At 45.1% G+C, this 19,439-nt stretch overlaps 1 protein-coding gene and 1 long non-coding RNA gene across 3 annotated transcripts in view; one reads left to right on the forward strand and one right to left on the reverse strand.

The window, feature by feature from the left end:
* Window positions 1-19,439, forward strand: part of NAV1 (neuron navigator 1) — a 251,123-nt gene that overhangs the window by 217,119 nt on the left and 14,565 nt on the right. For both annotated transcript variants that reach the window (XM_088449333.1, XM_088449334.1), the window contains 4 exons: window positions 142-296; window positions 2,003-2,074; window positions 2,195-2,391; window positions 11,001-11,119. In XM_088449333.1, coding sequence (XP_088305459.1) covers window positions 142-296; window positions 2,003-2,074; window positions 2,195-2,391; window positions 11,001-11,119 — 543 coding nt within the window. The remainder of the gene's footprint in view (window positions 1-141; window positions 297-2,002; window positions 2,075-2,194; window positions 2,392-11,000; window positions 11,120-19,439) is intronic.
* LOC148502811 (uncharacterized) overlaps window positions 1-19,439 on the reverse strand; it is a 192,088-nt gene that overhangs the window by 133,608 nt on the left and 39,041 nt on the right. The gene's annotated exons all lie outside the window — the stretch shown is intronic.

Here is a 19,439-nt window from a genome sequence, read left to right on the forward strand (position 1 = left end):
TTCAAATACATAAAATGTCTTACACAGTTCATATACATACTGTTCAATATAATAAAGGACACATATGAAACTCTTCACTGAAAGATTTCACTATTTTGCAGCAGGAATCCGGTCTCCTCTTAATTCTTAAAATCTTTCCAGGATCTGCAACTGTACCTCTCCAACTTAGCTAACCAGATTGACAGAGAGACGGGGGCTTGTGATGTCCCTTTAATCATCTTACTGGATGATGTGAGTGAGGCTGGAGCCATCAGTGAGTTGGTGAATGGGGCCTTGACCTGCAAGTACCATAAGTGGTAAGACGCAACTAAATGTCAACTGTAGAAATATCGTGTTATTCATATTAACACAAGCATGTGCACCAACCATCTGCTGGAAAAATGTGTTACTGTGCTCCTTAGCCTGTGCCCTGGCCTGCTACATGCAGCCAATATCCCGGGCCTCCTCTGTTTCTCTCAGAGATCTAGTTGAAAACCAGAGGAGGTGGTTAGAGCAGACCAAATAAAGTTCAAGCAGAGCCAGAGGAAAAACAACTGATACATGGGGCAACCTCATAGCTCCAGTTATAGAGCCAGAGGGCACACATTATAGTCAAATTTATAGCAGGTGGTAGTGTAACTTTAAGGTGAAAGTTTGTGTGGGTCTAGTCCAGTGGTTCTCAAACTCGGTCCTCAGGACCCCACACAGTTCACATTTTGCAGGTCACCCAGCAGGTGCACAGGTGTACTCATTACTCACTGACATATTTTAAAAGATCCACAGGTGGAGCTAAGTATTTCACTTGTGATTCTGTGAGGAGACATGTAAAACATGCACTGTTTGGGGTCCTGAGGACCGAGTTTGAGAACCTGTGGTCTAGTCAGTGTCCTGATCTAAATCCCATTGTATATCAATTGTTAAGATGCTCTCTGTATTTCATAGAGATCATTAGAATTGAATATACAATACAGAAAGCATGTTAATGCTGAACATTCAGAGGGGAGTCTGTTGATTGCTATGCGATAAAATGCATTCTAGTGGCTGACAATACAATAAAGGTCAGTACCATGGATGCATAAAAATAAGCATAAATGCAAGTTACTGTATGCATACATACAGTTGTATAAGTCACTAGTTAGGCTGCGATTGACAGTCAATTTTTATTTGCTCTTCACAAGAACCTAGGACAACTTGAGAGGTTTCAAGGAAATTCTATAAAATCCACATAATCACAAGACCATGTTCTTCAGTGTATAGGGCAGGGGTTCCCACCCACGGTCCTCAAGGCACACCAACAGTCCAGGTTTTAAGGATAGCCATACTTGAGCACAAGTGACTTAATTAGTACTGCAGTTATTTTTATTTGACCATCTGTGTTCAAGCATGGATATAACTAAAACCAGGACTGTTAGTGTGCCTTGAGGACCGAGATTGGGAAACACTGGTATAGGGGAATACAAACTTTTGATAATTTTGGAGGTAGTCCTAGGACTGGGCATAATGCTATAATCTCTTTTCTTCTAACTAACTGAATACCTAAACTAATGATTAAAATAAACTAAAAAAAACATACTTCATGATTGAGATACAAGGCTGTAAATTCTGTATTTTTGAATTTCATACTGTTGCAACTAGCACATTTCTATCTCTATTTATTAGGTAAAATGTTAAACTGGTCACACACTATACCAGTGGTTCCCAAACTAGCGCCATGCAGAGCCGTAACTAGACTTTTTGGTGCCCTGAGCCAGAAAGAGCACTGCCCCCCACCCCCCAGTAAACTAACTACTGAATTTATTTTTCTTGTTACATAACATTATCTGCATCCCAGTTTCATAGTATGCTTCATTTCAGTACTATTACAGAATGCATTTGACTTTGATTAAAAGAATATGGTAGGTGATTGAATCTATGTTGCAGATGAGGAAAGTGGGTTATTTCCTTCTAGCATATATATTTTCTGGTTCCTTTGTAAAAGTTTCCATATAGTAATCTATTGTCTCATAAATATCTTCACTTGTAGCCCTTACATCATTGGAACAACCAATCAGCCTGTGAAGATGAGTCCAAACCATGGATTGCACATAAGCTTCAGGTAAAGATATGTGGATTGCAACTGTACATAGTAATGGATTTAGGAAATGCTTTGGATATTACTAATCTTATGAAGTCATACATATTGCTCACTGTTGAATGTTACTGTGTCACCTCACAGAATGCTGACATTCTCAAATAATGTGGAACCAGCAAATGGGTTCTTGGGTCGGTATCTGCGTCGGAAGTTACTGGAATCTGAAGGCAGCATTGGAACTGGACATGGGGATTTGCTCAGGGTTCTTGATTGGGTGCCCCGGCTCTGGTATCATCTGCACACTTTCCTGGAGAAGCACAGCACACCAGACTTCCTTATAGGTATATGTAACACAAAGTGGAAGTAGTTGGATGTAACATCTATCTTGATTTTCCAGCATATTCACCACAGATACTATTAAATCCTTATTCCCTGACATGATTATTGTAGCATCCTTTATGCTGCCTATCCCTACTCCAATCTATCCTTATACTGCTGCTATTCTCATTTTCCTCTCTCACTGCATGCCATCTGCCTCCTCCCTCTGCAACCTCCTTTACTGAAAACCTATCCCCATTAGAATCCAGTTCAAATTACGTATCATTATTATTAGTACCATTAATCTCTTCTCTATCTACATCTCCAACCTCACCTCTATCCACACTCCCTCTCGCCCTCTCCGCTCCTCCTCTGACTACTGCCTCACCGTTACTCTGGTCACTTCCTCCCATGCCTGCCTCCATGATTTCTCCTACTGTGTTGTCCTCCTCTGAAATGCTCTTCCTTACCAAGTCCAACTTTCTTCCACTCTCCCTAACCATCTTTGAAAGCACACCTTTTCCTACCAACCCTCCTCTTTACACCTTTCACTCTCCTTTTTACGTCTTCATTTAGATGTAAGCTCTTGGACAGGACCCTCTTCCTACTTGTTCCTTTACTTGCACTATCATTACCACCAGTGCTCCTTGTCTTTTGTTTACTTTTCTTCATATGATGGGTACAGAATCACTGAGAGCTCTTGTGCGTTCCCCTGCTACTCACCACTACCTGATGACTACAGCTGCAGCGAGTTGCCTTACCCTTTCCCCTGTACAGATGTGTCCACATACATCTAGTCTCTTTGCGCGTTAAACAGCCCTTCTAATCGCGCAATGCCGTGGTGTGACTTGCCAAGCATTTTTTTCGTGAAATTTTTTTATCTTAAAATGTGTCTTTTTCGCACAGCTGAAAGCTATATGCACTGCTTTCTATAACCCATGGAACTTAGGGCCTGATTCAGAGACGAACGCTCTGAAAGAGCGCTCGCTCTGAATCTGGGCGTTCTTTTTTTTCTGTGTGACCACCCACAGCTATTGCGAGCGGCCAGGATGATGGTCGCGATGCTCAAGACCATCGCGACCATCGGGGCTTGCGACGAGACCCTTGAGGTAGGGTCTCGTGGCCGCAAGCCCCAGAGAGCTTTCGGCTCTATTAGACCCGGAAGCTCTCCCACTGACATCACTGGTGATGTCAGTGGGGCTGCCCACAAACAGCAGGCGTTTGCTTGGGAACGCTTCCGTTTATGAAGCCACCCCCCCGCCACACCTACAAAACGGGCGAGCTGTCGATCAACATCGACAGCCGCAACTTTTGTAGTGAGCCACGGAGCGAGAGAATTTCTCTCTCGCTCCGGGACTTGCGCACGCGCAGTGCAGTCGCTGCGCGTGCGCAGAGCCCACCATCGACCCGCTTGCGAACGCTCAAGCGCTTGTGAGCGGGTCTGAATCAGGCCCTTAGTGTTTCTACGTTCACCCATTGAGAGTCACTATCTAATTGTCATAAGCAAATAAGATACATAAATAGATATGCAGCATGCCTATGTTCTGTGTCTTTTTACCTTCAAATGCGTCTTTTTCACACAGTAGTGCAAATAGAATGCACAAGCAGTTTCTGTTGATTAAAAGGGATACAGTCAAAATGCAGTCTATCTAAATCCCGGCTTCGAAATACCGACGCGGGACTAAAGACAGGCGTCAAAATCCCGACACCCGTCTAAATCCCGACTGATGGCTTCCCGAACGAAGGTAAGCCGAGCCGTGTCAGCGCTTAGCCATGGGGTGGGTAGGTTTATGGACCCACGGGAGGGACTTAGGGCTCGGCACCACCTCGGGAGGGTTAGGCACCACTAAAGGAGGGTTAGGGTTAGAGGGGGGAGAGGTGAGGGTTAGGTTACTTGTCAGCCCCAGTCTGGATTTCGAGCGTTCGGACTTGCGGCGTTGGGATTTAGTTGGACAGCTTCCTGGCCATCAGCATTTCATACCCAAACCGCTTAAAATTATATGCGACATGCCTATGTTCTGGCTGCGGGTGTATCTGCATGCAAAAATCTGTTACAGTGTGAGCGGCTGTGACACTGTAACGTAGCGTTTCACATGCAGCATGCCTATGTTCTGTGTGCGGGTGTATCTGCATACGAAAAGCTACGTTGCAGTGCCACAGCCGCAGTGGCGTAACTAGGGCAGGGTGAGCAGGGTGCGTGCCCTGGGCGCCGTGGGACCGGCGGCGCGGGGGGGCGCCACCGGCCACGGTCCGGCCCGCCCTAGTTAGCCACCAGTGTAGCACCGACCGCAGTGAGTGCGGTCAGCGCTACACATTTACACAGGACCGCCACTAGGCTTCCAGCGCCGGTCCTGTGCTGCACACCTGAGCCCGTTCCCTCCCCCTGAGCGCTTGCCCAATAGCACCAGGAGGCTGGCTCAGGCTGTGCATAACACACGCATCGCCGCTGGCGGCGATGCGTGTGTTAAACAGCAGCCAATGAGAGTCAGATAGACTCGCAGTGGGTGCTGCAGCAGTCAATGAAAGAGCCGGACTTCCGCCTGGCTCCTGCAGTGGGTAATGGGACAGACGTCATGACATCATGACGTCTCTCCCATTATGCTGCGCGCGCCAGCCTGGGTGGACTGGCGGGCGGCGGCGGGAGAGGTGTCGCGGTCCGGAGCAGCAGCGTGGATTCAGGTAAGTATGTTTTTATATTTTTTTTTAAAAAAACCTGTCAGCACTACTGGGGGCACAACGGGGGAGGGGGGTGGCTACTACTGGGGGGACCTCTACTGGGGTGGGGGCACAACGGGGGGGGGGGGTCTACTACTGGGGGCACCATTATTGGGAGGACCTCTACTGGGGGGGGGGCTATTACTTGGGGCACCTTTATTGGGAGGACCTCTACTGGGGGGGCTATTACAGGGGGCACTTAATCGGGAGGGGGAACCTCAACTGGGGACCACTACTTGGGGGGGGGGGACTACTACTGGGGGCATTATAAAAGGGGCCTACTACTAGGGGCACTGCACTGGGGGGACCACAACTGGGGGCAATAACAGGAAGGACCACTACAGGTACCACTGGATAGGGGGGTCACTACTGGGGGCCTGCATCAGGGGGACCACTACTGGGGGCACTGCATGGGCGGGGGGGGGACTACTGCTGGGGGCACTATATTAGGGGCACTGCGGGGACCACTACAGGGGGCACTAGATGGGGGGGGATCACTACTGGGTGCCTGCATAAGGGGGACCACTACTGGGAAAACTGCATGGGGGGGACTACTGCTGGGGGCACTATATAAAGGGCACTGCATAGGGGGGGCGGATTACTGCTGGGGGCACTGTATAAAGGGCACTGCATAGGGGGGGGGGGGGACTACTACTGGGGGAACTATATAAAGGGCACTGCATAAGGGGATACCACTACTGGGTGCACTGCATTGTGGGGACTGCTACTGGGGGCACTGCATAAGGGGGAACACTACATAGGGCACTGCATTTGGGGGGACCACTACTGGGGGCACTGAGTAAGGGGAACTAATTGGGGGCTGTATAAGGGATACCACTACTGGGGATACTGTATAAGGGGCACTACTATGGGCCTGCATAAGAGGGACCACAACTGCATACTGGGGGTACTGTATAAGGGGTACTACTGGGGTTAAGGTGCATATGGATAGGAATGTTCCGCGGGAAAATAAAGGGGTGTGTCATGTTGACACGCCCCATTTTTAAGTGACATATCGGGTTGTTAGGGGGTGGGGGGCTCCCTTTTCAAATTTGCCCTGGGCTCCAAATACCCTAGTTACGCCACTGCACAGCCGCTGACACTGTAACATAGCATTTCGCATGCAGATACACCCGCACACAGAACATAGGAATGTCGCATATTATTTTAATCAACAGAAACATGTGCATTCTATTTGTACCGCTGTGCGAATAAGACGCATTTGAAGGTAAAAGGTTGCACGAAAAGACGCTTGGCGCTAAGAAGTCACACGGCACTCACACGTTATATGTAATGGGACTTGTAGCGTACAGAGGATAGATGTATGTAGACACATCTGTACATGTCACTGTTTGGGGTTTTATATCAATGTTTTTGTTCTGTACTGTTCACTGTGGTTTGAATTTATGCTGTCTTGTAACAAAATAGAAGACAGCGCATTTATTACCGATCAGTGTTATTATCAAAATGAAAAATCTACTTTATGCACAAACTTAGACTTGCCAAAAAAAATGAAAAATATTTATTTGTGTATATATATATAATTAAAATACAGAAGGAAAAATGCATATAATAGGCTTACAAAAATATATCAATTATTCAATCAACGTTTGTAAAGGAAGCCTCCCCAGCTTCTAATCCATATAGTTTACTGTTCCAAAAGAAAAAAGTTATGCAGTGAACGCATTATGTGCTATACCAAAATAATTACCGTTTTATCATCCTGTGATGTAACAGCGTTGGACTATTTGAAAACCACTGTAACAGGGTATAGGTGATCCAGATTGTATGCTGCAAACTGGTGGGTGTGGATCCCAAATGTGTACTCAACTGCCGAATGCTGGGAGCAGTAGTACGTTTTATTCTGGAGTAGAGTTCGCAAGCCTCTGATCGATAGTACAGATATCTTTATTCCTAGGTTACAATGTCTAATGGAGTTGCACCTGACTGAGCAGGTAAGAAGGCAAGGCAAGAATAGTCCATCCCAGTAAGTCAAAGGGTCAGTGTGCACACAATCCCGAGCGGAGAAAGGTTGATGGATAAAAGACCTAGTTTTAGCTCAACTGCCTCCGCTGGCAGGAGCTGCAGAGGTATTGGAGGGCCAGGGTAGACAGAGCCTCCCCTGTCATACTCCCTTCCCTATCATATTCCCTGTCATGCTCCAGAGTTTCGATATAAAAACTGTATGCCTCCCCAGCCATTGACCTCACCTCACATCACTGTATCGGAGTGCTGTCCCATTTATTCAGAGCTGATCATATGCGTCACCGTGTCCAATTCCCAGAGGCTTCGGTCAGATACTATTCATACTGTATAAGCTCAGATGTCCAAACGGCTTGTTCAGTGAGTGTGCCACAGGTATAGCTGTTGCTCCATAAAAGCAGTATTGGTGATCACTGGAGCTGAGTGCAGTTGTCTAATAAGCCATAGAAGAAATTCTGATGCGTTTAATCACTTAAGGAGGAGGACCTTGGGGGTCTGTTTACTAAACTTTGGATGGAGATAAAGTGAACAGAGATAAAGTTCCAGCCAATCAGTTCCTGACTGCCATGCCACAGGCTGTTTAAAAAATGACAGTTTAGAGCTGATTGCCTGGTACCTTATCTCTGCCGACTTTATCTGCAAGGCTTAATAAATAGACCCCTTGGAGAGACATAACGTTCCAAACAATGATTTTCTAACTGTCACTTATCATACACAGCTTGCAAAGTGGCAGAAACTGATTGATTGGTACTTTATCTCTTTCCAAGGTTTGATACATCTCTCCCATAATGTGTATTTGTCAAAGGCAGTATCTGACCGAAGCCTCTGGAAATTGGATACGTAGACTGTATATGACCAGCTCTGAATATGCAGGACATCACTTTGATCCAGCAGGGGCAGTTGAGCTACCACTAGGGGGTATATATATGTTGGTTTTAGATCGATTTTAAATGGATTTAAAAATGACCGACATCAACAGCATTTCAGACTGCAAAATCCTCATATTTATCATCCGTCACGTTTCAACTTCATTTGAAACTCTAGGTCAGTTGGAATTTGCACATCGAAATTCCCTCGATTTTGAACTTTCAGTTCAAACTTGACAGCAAATAGAAAAAAAAGCACTGCACAGATTACAGTGTGCAAACTTCTTAGGCTTAAAAGCAAATAAATGTTAAAATGTAAAACAAAACAAAATGCATGGGGTCCCCCTTAAATTCATGACCAGCCCTGGATCTTTTAGCTGTGTCTAGTACATAATTGGGGAAAAACCGGCGTGGGATTGCCCCTATTTTATTCTAACTAGCCTAAGGCTGAACCAGCTGGAGTGGTAAAGCCATAGCAGGAGGACACAGAGTTTGGTCCCTCTGCCAAAGCATTAACCAGCCCCAAACTGGACAGCCCACGATTAACAATCCTATGTGGTGATCCCAAATATAAATTGGGGTTCCCCCCTCCCTAGGATCAGGGATAATAGCCCAGGGCTTGTCCCTTGCACCCTAGGTGGCAGCAGATGCAGGGTTAATGTGTCAAACATAGAAATAATATTGTTCTTTACAGTGGGACTACATGTTCCAGCAAGCCTACCACAGCATGTGGGCACTTTGAGAACCACAAGCAACAGTGTCAGTAATTCGCTGCTGATGCCTGTACCCCACTTTAAAGAAAATATATATAAAAAAAAAAGTACACGCACATCGTATTATTTAACCCTTTATTACACACACACTCACACTACATGCTAACCTTTTCCCTGGAGGTGGTCGGTCCCTTTCTCCAAGTAGAAGTCTTAAGGTCTTATTAACCATTTAACTGACCATATTTTTTTTCTAAAACCCGCTCAGATATTGTTGGGTTCTTTTATGAGTGAATTAAATGAGGAACATCTATTTCAAGGGGTTTTTTTTATATTTGTAAAAAAAAATAAAAAATCGTTTTTTCAGACATCGGAACACAACCATCGGAACATCGGAAACATTGCGACTTTAATTTTATCTCTGGTTTCAGGTACACTAAGGGGGTAGGTTCATTTAATTTTTTTCCAGGAGCTGCTAATCTCTGCAGCCACTGAGTGGGGGGCACTGCTTTGATGATCAGCAGTGTTCAGCAGTACAACAGACACTGGGTGAGGGTGCAGGCAAGCAGAGGGAGCGGAAGGTCCAACTGAGAGCAGAAGCTGCGGGAAGATTTTCTTCCTGCAGCCACCCTCACTGTTTATCTGACTGGTTGAAATTTTGTGACCAGTTCAGATAAAGAACTGCCTGGTGTGGTTAGAAAATTGCGACCATGCCAGGCAAGTGGTTAAAACAAAAGAACGCCATCTCCGGTACCCGCGGACACCTTATTCTGTATACAGCGAACCAAATAACAGGACCCACGTGGTTTCTTGCAATATAGCCCTAATTGACTAAGTGTCAGACCACTCTCAGCCAAACAGCAGGCGGTTTCTATGACAGCGCCAGCTGATTGGTTGAGATCAGTTTGACTGTTAGCCAATCAGGACTATAGTGCAGAAAACCATATGGGTCCTGTCATTCAGTTCACTATACTGTATAGCGTGTCCGCAGGTACGGGAGATCACATTTTTTGTCCTTGGACTTCTACTTGGAGAGGGGGACCAACCACCCACAGGGAGAAGGTAAGGTGTGTGTGTGTTCGTGTGTGTGTGTGTGTGTGTGTGTGTGTGTAACAAAGGGTTAAATTGGTGTGTTTGTACTTTTTTGTTTTTTTATTTTTAATATACTTTACAGTGGGGTTACAGGTGCTGGCGGCCACTTACTGTCTCGGCCTGCTGGCACTTGTGGTTTTCCTAGTGTCCGCAGCCCGGGGCAGGCTTGCTGGGAACTGTAGTCCCACTGTAAAGATCAATATTATTTTTTTAACTTAGACACATTAACCCTGCACCCACTGCCACCAGGTGTCCAAGCAATATCCCTGGGCTGAAAGCTGGTTGATCCTAGAGAGGGGGGACCGCATTTTATTTTTTCGGTTTCTACTTTCCAAAGATTTGTGGCCCTAAGAAATTAAAGATGACAATAATACACATGAGTGAAATTTGGCCATTGTTGACTGGGCTAGCATACTTTAGAAAGAGAGATTCATTTTGGGATGTAAAGATAGAGGTATTAGGGTGCGTGTTCTTAAGTGTACAATTATTACTAAGTGCAGTAGTCACATGTTTTATTGCTTAGCATTCATTATTATTGTACTTTCATGCTATTGGAGAACCTACAGTCTTACCCACTGTTTATGTCTACAATACACCCCCAAAGCATACCTAGTGACACTTTCTTCCAGCCTTCAGATCATCCACTTGCTATGCAATGCCCCGTACTGCAAACTTTAGACAAGATAAAACTGCCTCCAAACCTCACCAACTTGCGTGACATTTATTAAATGCTTTAAGGAATCTTTCTTTACAATGTATTATAGCTAGCAACTCCGGAAACTTTCCTGTGAATTAGTTTTAATGAAACTCTGGAATTTTCAATTCTTGTGACAGATATTTCCTTTTTTTTCTAATGTGATTCTATTTAGACTAGTAAATGCTAAATATTTATTGATGTTTATTAGCATTTTGCATGCAAATCAGTCAAATTTTTTTATGTTAAATAGGATAAAAAAGTAGAAGTTCAGTAAGCAGGCACTTAACTAAAACTATACATCACACAAAACTCCATATTTAACTCCCTCTGAGCAGTGATCAGTCATTAATGCTACTCCTGCATGGCTTGATCTATGTGTGTATTTTGAAGACGTAATCTATAGAAAAAAAAAACAGATAACACAAATCACTTGCTGCTGACAGTCTGTAACAGCCTTAATATTGGAGTCTAGCCTCCCTTGGCACCGACCTAATTTTGTCATGTACTATATAAAGCTAATGAGTTTTATTTAACTACTTGCATCTTACAGGTCTGTGTTTCTCTGACAGGTCCTTGCTTCTTCTTGTCCTGTCCAATTGGAATTGAGGATTTTCGTGTATGGTTTATTGATCTTTGGAACAACTCTATTATACCATACCTTCAAGAAGGAGCCAAAGATGGAATTAAGGCAAGTTTACTACTTTAGGGCATAGGTTCTTGGTTGGTTAATATTGTGATCAACATATTACAAGTTAAAAAAACAAATGTGTAGGAACAGAAGCGTTAATCATGTGAAGTCATGTTTGTATTGATCCAGTATCACATACCCATTTTAGAACACTGTAACAAGGAAGTGACCACACTGGCAACAAACAATGGAAGCTGCAGTTTGTCTTCCTACATTTAAATAATATATTTTTAAGTATTGGTAGTAAAAATTAGAAAGCAGAATAATGGGTTAACATGTCAGCTGTATGCCAAATTAGTCTGTGGTGTGCAATTATACTTATTATTAATGAACTTCATGAACTCTATCCTATCTATCCATCCAGAAAACGGGCTAGAGATGGGGGGAGGGGAAGTATGCGAGGAGAAAAACAAAAAACCTGCCAACACTGTGTACAAAACAGCTAGGATATATCTGTAAGAATGTTTGTGGTCTTTCGCTATGAACTCATTAGCAATCTTCGTTATCCAGTATTGTTCCAAATACAGGTTACTGGTTGATGTCCAAGTTTGTACTGAGTACACTCCTTTTTGCGTTAGTGTTGTAGCAGACTTCTGTCTGTCCCAGTTCATACTTAAGGTATTAATGATTAGAGAAACATACAGATGTGTCCTCTTACGTCATGCTACAAACGTGTGCACACATTGCGCCATGCGGTTACCCGCAGCAGCGTATGCTATGGTGTGCACTGCGATCACACCATGCAATCCTATGGAGTCGCGGGTGCGTACGGAGTGCGCATATACGCTTGCGGGTGCACGCCTCGCACCATGTGTGGAGCGATTTGCCACGTACGCAGCAAAGATATAGCAGGACACATCTGTATGAAGTAATCACCCTCTTTTGTAGTATTTTAAAAACAAGTGTGTATATACAAATATTCCAGCAAAATAGCCTTGTGTGAAAAAATAAATGCAGTTAATCTGTATACTTGTCCTTTACCTTCTCCCATGCCATCCCAGATTTAAGCACTTAACTGGCTTATATTTTTTCCAAATATGCTCAGAAATTGTTCTATAAGGAATGGCCTCTACAGATCTCCACTGGTCTGGCTTGGCTGCCAAAGCCCCACCTGGGCTGTATCCTCTGGGCAGCAGATAGGTGTGGTCACATCCCTTTTTAAACTTGTTTGAGTAGATCCCACCATCCCAGCATAGATTCAGTGGTTCACCAACGCCACCTAACCTCATTCTACTACATATATCCCTCCCCATCTCGCAACCCCTGTGTGAGCGATTTGGGATGAGACTTTTTCATGGCGTTCTTTCTTTACTTTCCTCATCAGGGCCTTTCACCACCTTTAAGAACGTCATCCAGACTCTTCTGTCATCTGGTGGTCTCGTCCTCCAAGTTCCTACATTTATTTTTTTTCCCGACTTCATGGAACTTTATATATATATATTATATATATATATATATATATATATATATATATATATATATAATGTGACCAACTTTATGTACAGCTTTATCATCAGAAACTGGAACCCTCTCGGAGGACTTGCACACCTTTAGTCACTGCAAGGCATTTCAATTCCTGTAGCATATTGTTTTGGGGAGTTTTTCAGCTTTGATTCATAAATAGCAAATGTATAAATTGTATCACCTTGTCCAGAATCAAATTCCAGAATGTTATACAACTTCTTTACATTTTCAGCTTTTCCCAATTCCAAATGGCACTTTTCCACAGTTGCAGAGAGCTGTTCTTCCAAGTAATTTTTTCCATAGTGCTTCCCAACTTGCTCTGAGTCTGCAGATGGTTATTAGCCAAACAGAGGTGTCCACATACATCTAGCCTCCTTCTGCATTAAACAGTCCTTCTAGTCGCATTGTGATGTGGATCAGTTACGCTGAGTGTTTTTTCGTGTGACTTTTTACCTTCAAATGTGTCTTATTCGCACAGCAATGTGAATAGGATGCACAAGCAGCTTCTGACTTAAAATGATATGCTACATGTCTATATTCTGTTCAACTGCGAGTGTATCTGCATGCGAAACGCTACATTTCGCATACAGATACACCCGCAGTTGCACACAGAATATACCCATGAAGCATATAATTTTAATCAGCAGAAGCTGCTTGTGCATCCTATTCGCATCGCTGAGTGAATAATATGCATTTGAAGGGAAAAAGTTGCACGAAAAGACTACCAAGTCACACAGCGCTCATGCGTTGTGTAACGCCTCTTGTAGTGTATGGAGGATAGATGTATGTGGATACATATGTATCTTCAAGTTTAACAATTCCCCAGTTTTGTTCAGCCATTTCAGATTCTGCAACTTTATTTTACACTCAAGCTCTTGTTCCCTGGCACTCATTTTCATCTGAAGATTGTGCAACTGTTTGTTTACTTGATAGACATTTTTTAAGGTTCATAATCTCTCCTTCCCAACTCCTCATTCACAGCATGCACATGGTAAAGTTCTTTCTCCAAAACTTCACTTTGTTCTGCTGTTTTATGCCGAATTTCCTCTAGAAATGCATTTCTTTTAGCAAGGCACTCTGAAGTTGCTCTGTAAGTAACCAAGTTGGACTGGAACATCTGTATTTGCTACTCAAACTTTCTTGAAGACAAACAATATTGATGTCCTTTGCATGGAAATATTTCTCTTTTTCCCATGGAGCTTCTCGGTTTGACAATCTCTCGTTAATTCACACTCTGTATTTTGCTTATGTGAACACAACTAAAGAGTGTTTTCCTTTCCACTCTAGAGCCAAATCTGCCACTTTTCCTTGTGTGAGTGCTGCATCACTCGGATATCCCTTTACACATTCTTTTAACGCTACCAATTCCTGCAGAAATACCACACACTGTTGATGTATTACAACAATGTCTTGCTCTTTCTCTGCAAGAAGCATGTTATTTTCATGCTTTTTTTTTTTTTTTAGCATAGACTTTCAACACTACTGCCTCCTCAAGAAGTATAGACATAACTGCCAATTTGAGGTTTCTCTTTAAGAGCTTTAATTTCCAACCACTTACTTCCTCTTGTCTAAATATTTTTAAAGTGGATAATTCACTCTGTAACTTTGCTAATGCAACTGTTTCTCTTTAGTAGACTTTTTATTTAAGTCACTTATCAGCTCCACAAGATACAACTTTATTCATGTGTTAAAATTCTTCCATTCTGACATGGAGCCTGATTCAGAGATGGACGCTAATGCAATCGCATCTGCGATCTCTAACACACACACAAATATACTTATTATAATGTGTGTGTGTGTGTGTGTATGTATATATATATATATATATATATATGTATGTGTATATATATATATATATATTATAACAAGAGAGTGCCACTCTCCGGGCTTAAAGAAATTCTTATCCAGACAGCAGTCAAGTGGTCAACGTTTCAAGTTTAATGCAAACTCGTCATCAGGACTTACATACTTTGCATTAAACTCGAAACTTTGACTGCTGTCTGTATGAGAATTTCTTTAAACCCAGAGAGTGACACACTTTTGCCCAGCTGTTTACCCCTAGAATTGCGCACCACGGCAAGTACCTCTCTTGATTGGGAGTGCCTGCATATTTGTATATATGTGAATCTTCAATAAGTAAGTTAACAAGACCTTTTACGTGTGTAATGTTCTCTATTTGATTCTAATATCCCACCAGGCCAGAGCAGGTAGCCCACTGCTTCCCCTCACGGCCATTGAACAGTACCTCATATCAATCATACTGTCCCAACATCAGTTGTAAGATAGCTGGGCTGGTAGAAACTTGGTCAAACATTAAGGTGTGTAATTTGATCAGTTTTCTGCGTCTAAAGGGCACATCAAGAGCTGAAATTCCTTCTCAACTTATTGAGGTATACGATAATAACTTCTTGTCACGGAAATAGGTTTAGGTTTGGTGCGCTGTCTTTGATAACGTGCTTGGCCTTCTGGATCGCTGTTAATCTTGAATCTCTCATTCCATTATCAAATGCAGCGTGCCAAACCCATTTCTCTGACATGACGTTATCACCGTACACCTCGACAAGTTGGCTGTAGCCTCGACATGGGTCTACAAGGCTTCGGAAACGTGCATAGTCTCCCTGTACGATGGCCTTCATTAAGATGCTTCTTGCTCTGAATTATTGTACACTCTGAAAAATGTCCAGGAAGTGGCAGCATATCTGGGTGAACCAGCTTTCTACTCTAGTCTTCTTTCTGGCAGAATTTTGACAGTGGCAGCCAGACGGGCTCTCGGGCTTTGCACATGGCGGGCCGACAGAGTCCAAAAAGGTCCTTAAAATCTCTCACCTTTTTAATGTTGAGGTGCTTTTCAGTCCTGAACTGGACAAAATTATTACTTACGTGGCAGCCTCTAAGAATGCGTTCTAGCCATCCATGGCTTCGAAGCCCAAAGCTCCCCACTTTCTTTTCCTTCGATCCCAGAGACTGCCCAGTTTGCAGCCCTCCTTTTGAGGTCAAGGTTCCTCCTCCTGAGATGGTAAAGCCAAAGGATGACAGTCCTGGGCAGTTTCCAAACCTGCTTTCAAACCCAGGGTTGCCATCAAAAATTGTGGGGCCCGCGACTGACAAAATAGACAGGGCACTCCCCCGTGTTTCAGCAACTCCAACCCCACAGTGTTTGTCCAGGCTGCACCCTGTCTGTCTGTCCAGGCAGCACCTCTTCTGACTTTCCAGACAGCCTCTGTATCAAGCCCTTACAGCCCACAGGCACTTACCTTCTCCTGTGTCTTCTGGCTGCTCCTCTAAACGCTGCAGCTGGTTCCTGTCATTGGTGCGGCGCATGTTGAGTCATGACATCACATGCGCCTTGTCTCAAAAAGAAAAAAAAGAAAGCTTTATTGTACCAGGCAACCGCAATCCCCCCCCACACTTCTCTCTGTGATCCCTCCACATTCCCCTCTCAGCGATCCCCCACCATATTCCCCCCTGTCTCAGTAATGCCCCCGTATATTCTCCTCTCAACGATCCTCTCCAAATTCACCTTTCTCTCAGTGATCCCCCCCCCCACAATCCCCTCTCTCAGCAATCTCCCCCACATTCCTCTCTCTCAGCAATCTCCCCCACATTCCTCTCTCTCAGCAATCCCCCCCCACATTCCCCTCTCAGCGATTCCCCCCACATTCCCTTCTCTCTCAAAGATCCCCCCCCATATACCCCTCTGTTTCAGTGACACCCCCATTCATTCTCCGATCTCTCAAAGATCCTCTCCAATTCATCCTCTCTCTCAGCGATCCCCTCCGCATTCCCATCTCTCTCTCAGCGACCCCCTCCGCATTCCCATCTCTCTCTCAGCGATCCCCTCTGCATTGCCATCTCTCTCTCTCAGCGATCCCCTCCGCATTCCCATCTCTCTCTCTCAGCGATCCCCTCCGCATTCCCATCTCTCTCTCTCAGCGATCCCCTCCGCATTGCCATCTCTCTCTCTCAGCGATCCCCTCAGCATTGCCATCTCTCTCTCAGCGATCCCCTCTGCATTGCCATCTCTCTCTCTCAGCGATCCCCTCCGCATTCCCATCTCTCTCTCAGCGACCCCCTCCGCATTGCCATCTCTCTCTCTCAGCGATCCCCTCCGCATTCCCATCTCTCTCTCAGCGACCCCCTCCGCATTCCCATCTCTCTCTCAGCGACCCCCTCCGCATTCCCATCTCTCTCTCAGCGATCCCCTCCGCATTCCCATCTCTCTCTCAGCGATCCCCTCCACATTCCCATCTCTCTCTCAGCGATCCCCTCCGCATTGCCATCTCTCTCTCAGCAATCCCCTCCGCATTCCCATCACTCTGTGACCCCCTCCGCATTTCCATCTCTCTCAGCGATCCCCTCCACACTCCCATCTCTCTCTCAGCGATCCCCTCTGCATTCCCATCTCTCTCTCTTAGCGATCCCCCCCACATTCCCCTCTGTATGTCAATGACTCCCCCACACACACATTCCCCTGTCTATCTGTGATCCTCTGCCTGACAGTGACTCTCCCCCCCCCACACACACACACATTCCCCCCTGCCTGTCAGATTTATTCCACACTCAGTACTATAGTTCCCCTTTACTCACCCATTCATCTTCTTTCATCTGATAAGCCTCACCCCTTTGCCCTCTCCAGCCCCTTGGGTTCCTTGGAAAGGAAACCTGGCCCCCCATTGGTTGATGGCAACCATCATTCCGTAGCCTGCTATGGGGCATCCATTTTCTGTTAGCCCCTGCTGCAACCTCAGCCTGCCAGATCTCGAGCAGGTGGCCCCGAATCATTAATTGCCCCCACCCTGGCTCAGCCTGCCTCGATCACTGGTAAGTCCGTCTCTCTCTGTCTGGGCCCGTGTCTCAAGACCTGGCAGTCCCCTCCCTGATGGCGGCCCTGTCCAAACCCACTGGCAAACAGTACATATGATGGGCTAGACTCCCACCTGGGGGCTCCTTCCGTTTTGTGAGGAATGGTAGAAGACAACATCGCATTCTTGGGTGCGAGGCATTATAAGAAAGAGCTATGTGCTAACCTTCAAGGACAGTTTTTCACCACAGGTCTACCTCGCAATCCCTACAATGCCAGGGCCTTGCAAGATTGTGACAAGTTCCTTCTGGACGCAGATGTTGTTTCCCCTGTGCCACTACTTCAAAGAGAAATCTGTTTTTATTCCAACCTCTTCCTCGTTGGAACACCAGATGGCTCATTTTGCTCCATCCTGTATCTGAAATCACTGCACATTTAGCTCAGGGATTCCAAGTTCTAAATGGAGTTTCTCAGGCCCATTTTGCACTCTCTGGAACCAAGCAATATTCTAGAGTCACTGGATGTCAAGAATTTTTATTTGTATATTCTGATTTGGGACGAGCTTTAACATTTTCTACACTTTGTGGTCCTCTCAGACCACTACTAATTTTGGGCCTTACCCTGTGGGTTGCAGACAGCTCCTAGGGTGTTCACCAAGGTAATGGCAGCCTCTCTGTGGCTTTGGAGGATCTGGATAATGTATTTTCTGGATGATCTTCTCATTGCAGCCCAGTTGGCAGATATCCTACAGAAGCTAATGATTCAAATCCTTCAATCCCATGGTTGTTTCCTAGATTGACACAAATCTAGTCTTGTGCCTTCTCAGCAAATGGTACACTTGAGGGCCCTCTTGGGCACTCAGGCCCAGAAGGTTTTCTCCCTCGGGACAAGATTGCCTCTCAAACACCCTTCAGAGTGTCAGTACACCTCTGCATGAGGGTCCTCAGCAAGTGGTCTCCACCTTTGACATGGTGGAGTTTCCAGAACCTTCCAATCATAAATTCTGGCCATGTGGAACAGATCTCACGTTTAGATCATTTCCCAGTTGATAACATTATCTCCAAAGACATATCACGGCCTCCTGTGATGGCTTCATTGCTCATTCAGAAGTGGACTCTACTTAAAACAAATGCCAGCCCCTCAGGGGCTAGGGTGCAGTCACTCTTGTAGCAACCATCCAGGGCTGCAGGATGGACAAAGAGTCCCAAATTCCCATCAACATCTAGGAGCTCTGAGCAATTTACAAGGCCTTGTGTCAAGCAAGACATCTTCTACAAGGCTGTCTGGTCAGGGTCCAACTCGACGGCTATCGCCTACATCAATCATCATGAAGGCACAAACAAGGAGCCTCCAAGCCATGCATGAGGTGTGCAGGATTCCACCAGTTGGTGGAACAATTTCTATCATCTCTGTTGGCTGTCCACATTCCGGGGTTCAACAACTGGGAGGCCTACTATCTCAGCCGTCAGGATATATATATCCCAGAAATTGGTCTCTTAACCAGGAGGTCTTCTAACAACTTGTGGACCACTGGGACCACCCCTCCATAGACATGGTGGTATCCCATCTGAACCCAAGCTGACCTGGTACTGTTCCAGGACCTGGGGGCTTTTCTAGTGGATTAATTATCTGTCCCCTGATCTTTCCCTGTAATTTACCTCTTTCCCACCTGATGTCCCTGCTACCTTATCATCCTGGTCGTTCTTGATTGGTCGCATCGGGAATAACAAGCCAACCTCATGCGCATGTCAGTAGCTCCTCCTTGGCACCTTCCTCTTGGGTCACACCTTCTTTTGCAGCTGGCCCATTCCTGCATCAGGATCTTCTCGTCTGGCTTTGTTGGGGTGGCTGTTAAGACAGCCGTTTTGAAGGCTAGATAGCAGTCCTTCCTGCAGTACAAACCTTTCTTCAAGGGGCACCACCCTTTCTGCCTCCGGTTGCATCCTGCAACTTGGTGCTTATCCTCCAGGCTCTTCAACAACCTCCCTTTGAACCTTTCGATTCGGCAGACCTCAAATGGCTCCCTTGGAAAACTGCTTTCCTTCTGGCTATCTC

This window comes from Taudactylus pleione, unplaced genomic scaffold (assembly GCF_031769625.1).
Source record: "Taudactylus pleione unplaced genomic scaffold, aTauple2 ptg000482l, whole genome shotgun sequence".
Taxonomy (NCBI): domain Eukaryota; kingdom Metazoa; phylum Chordata; class Amphibia; order Anura; family Myobatrachidae; genus Taudactylus; species Taudactylus pleione.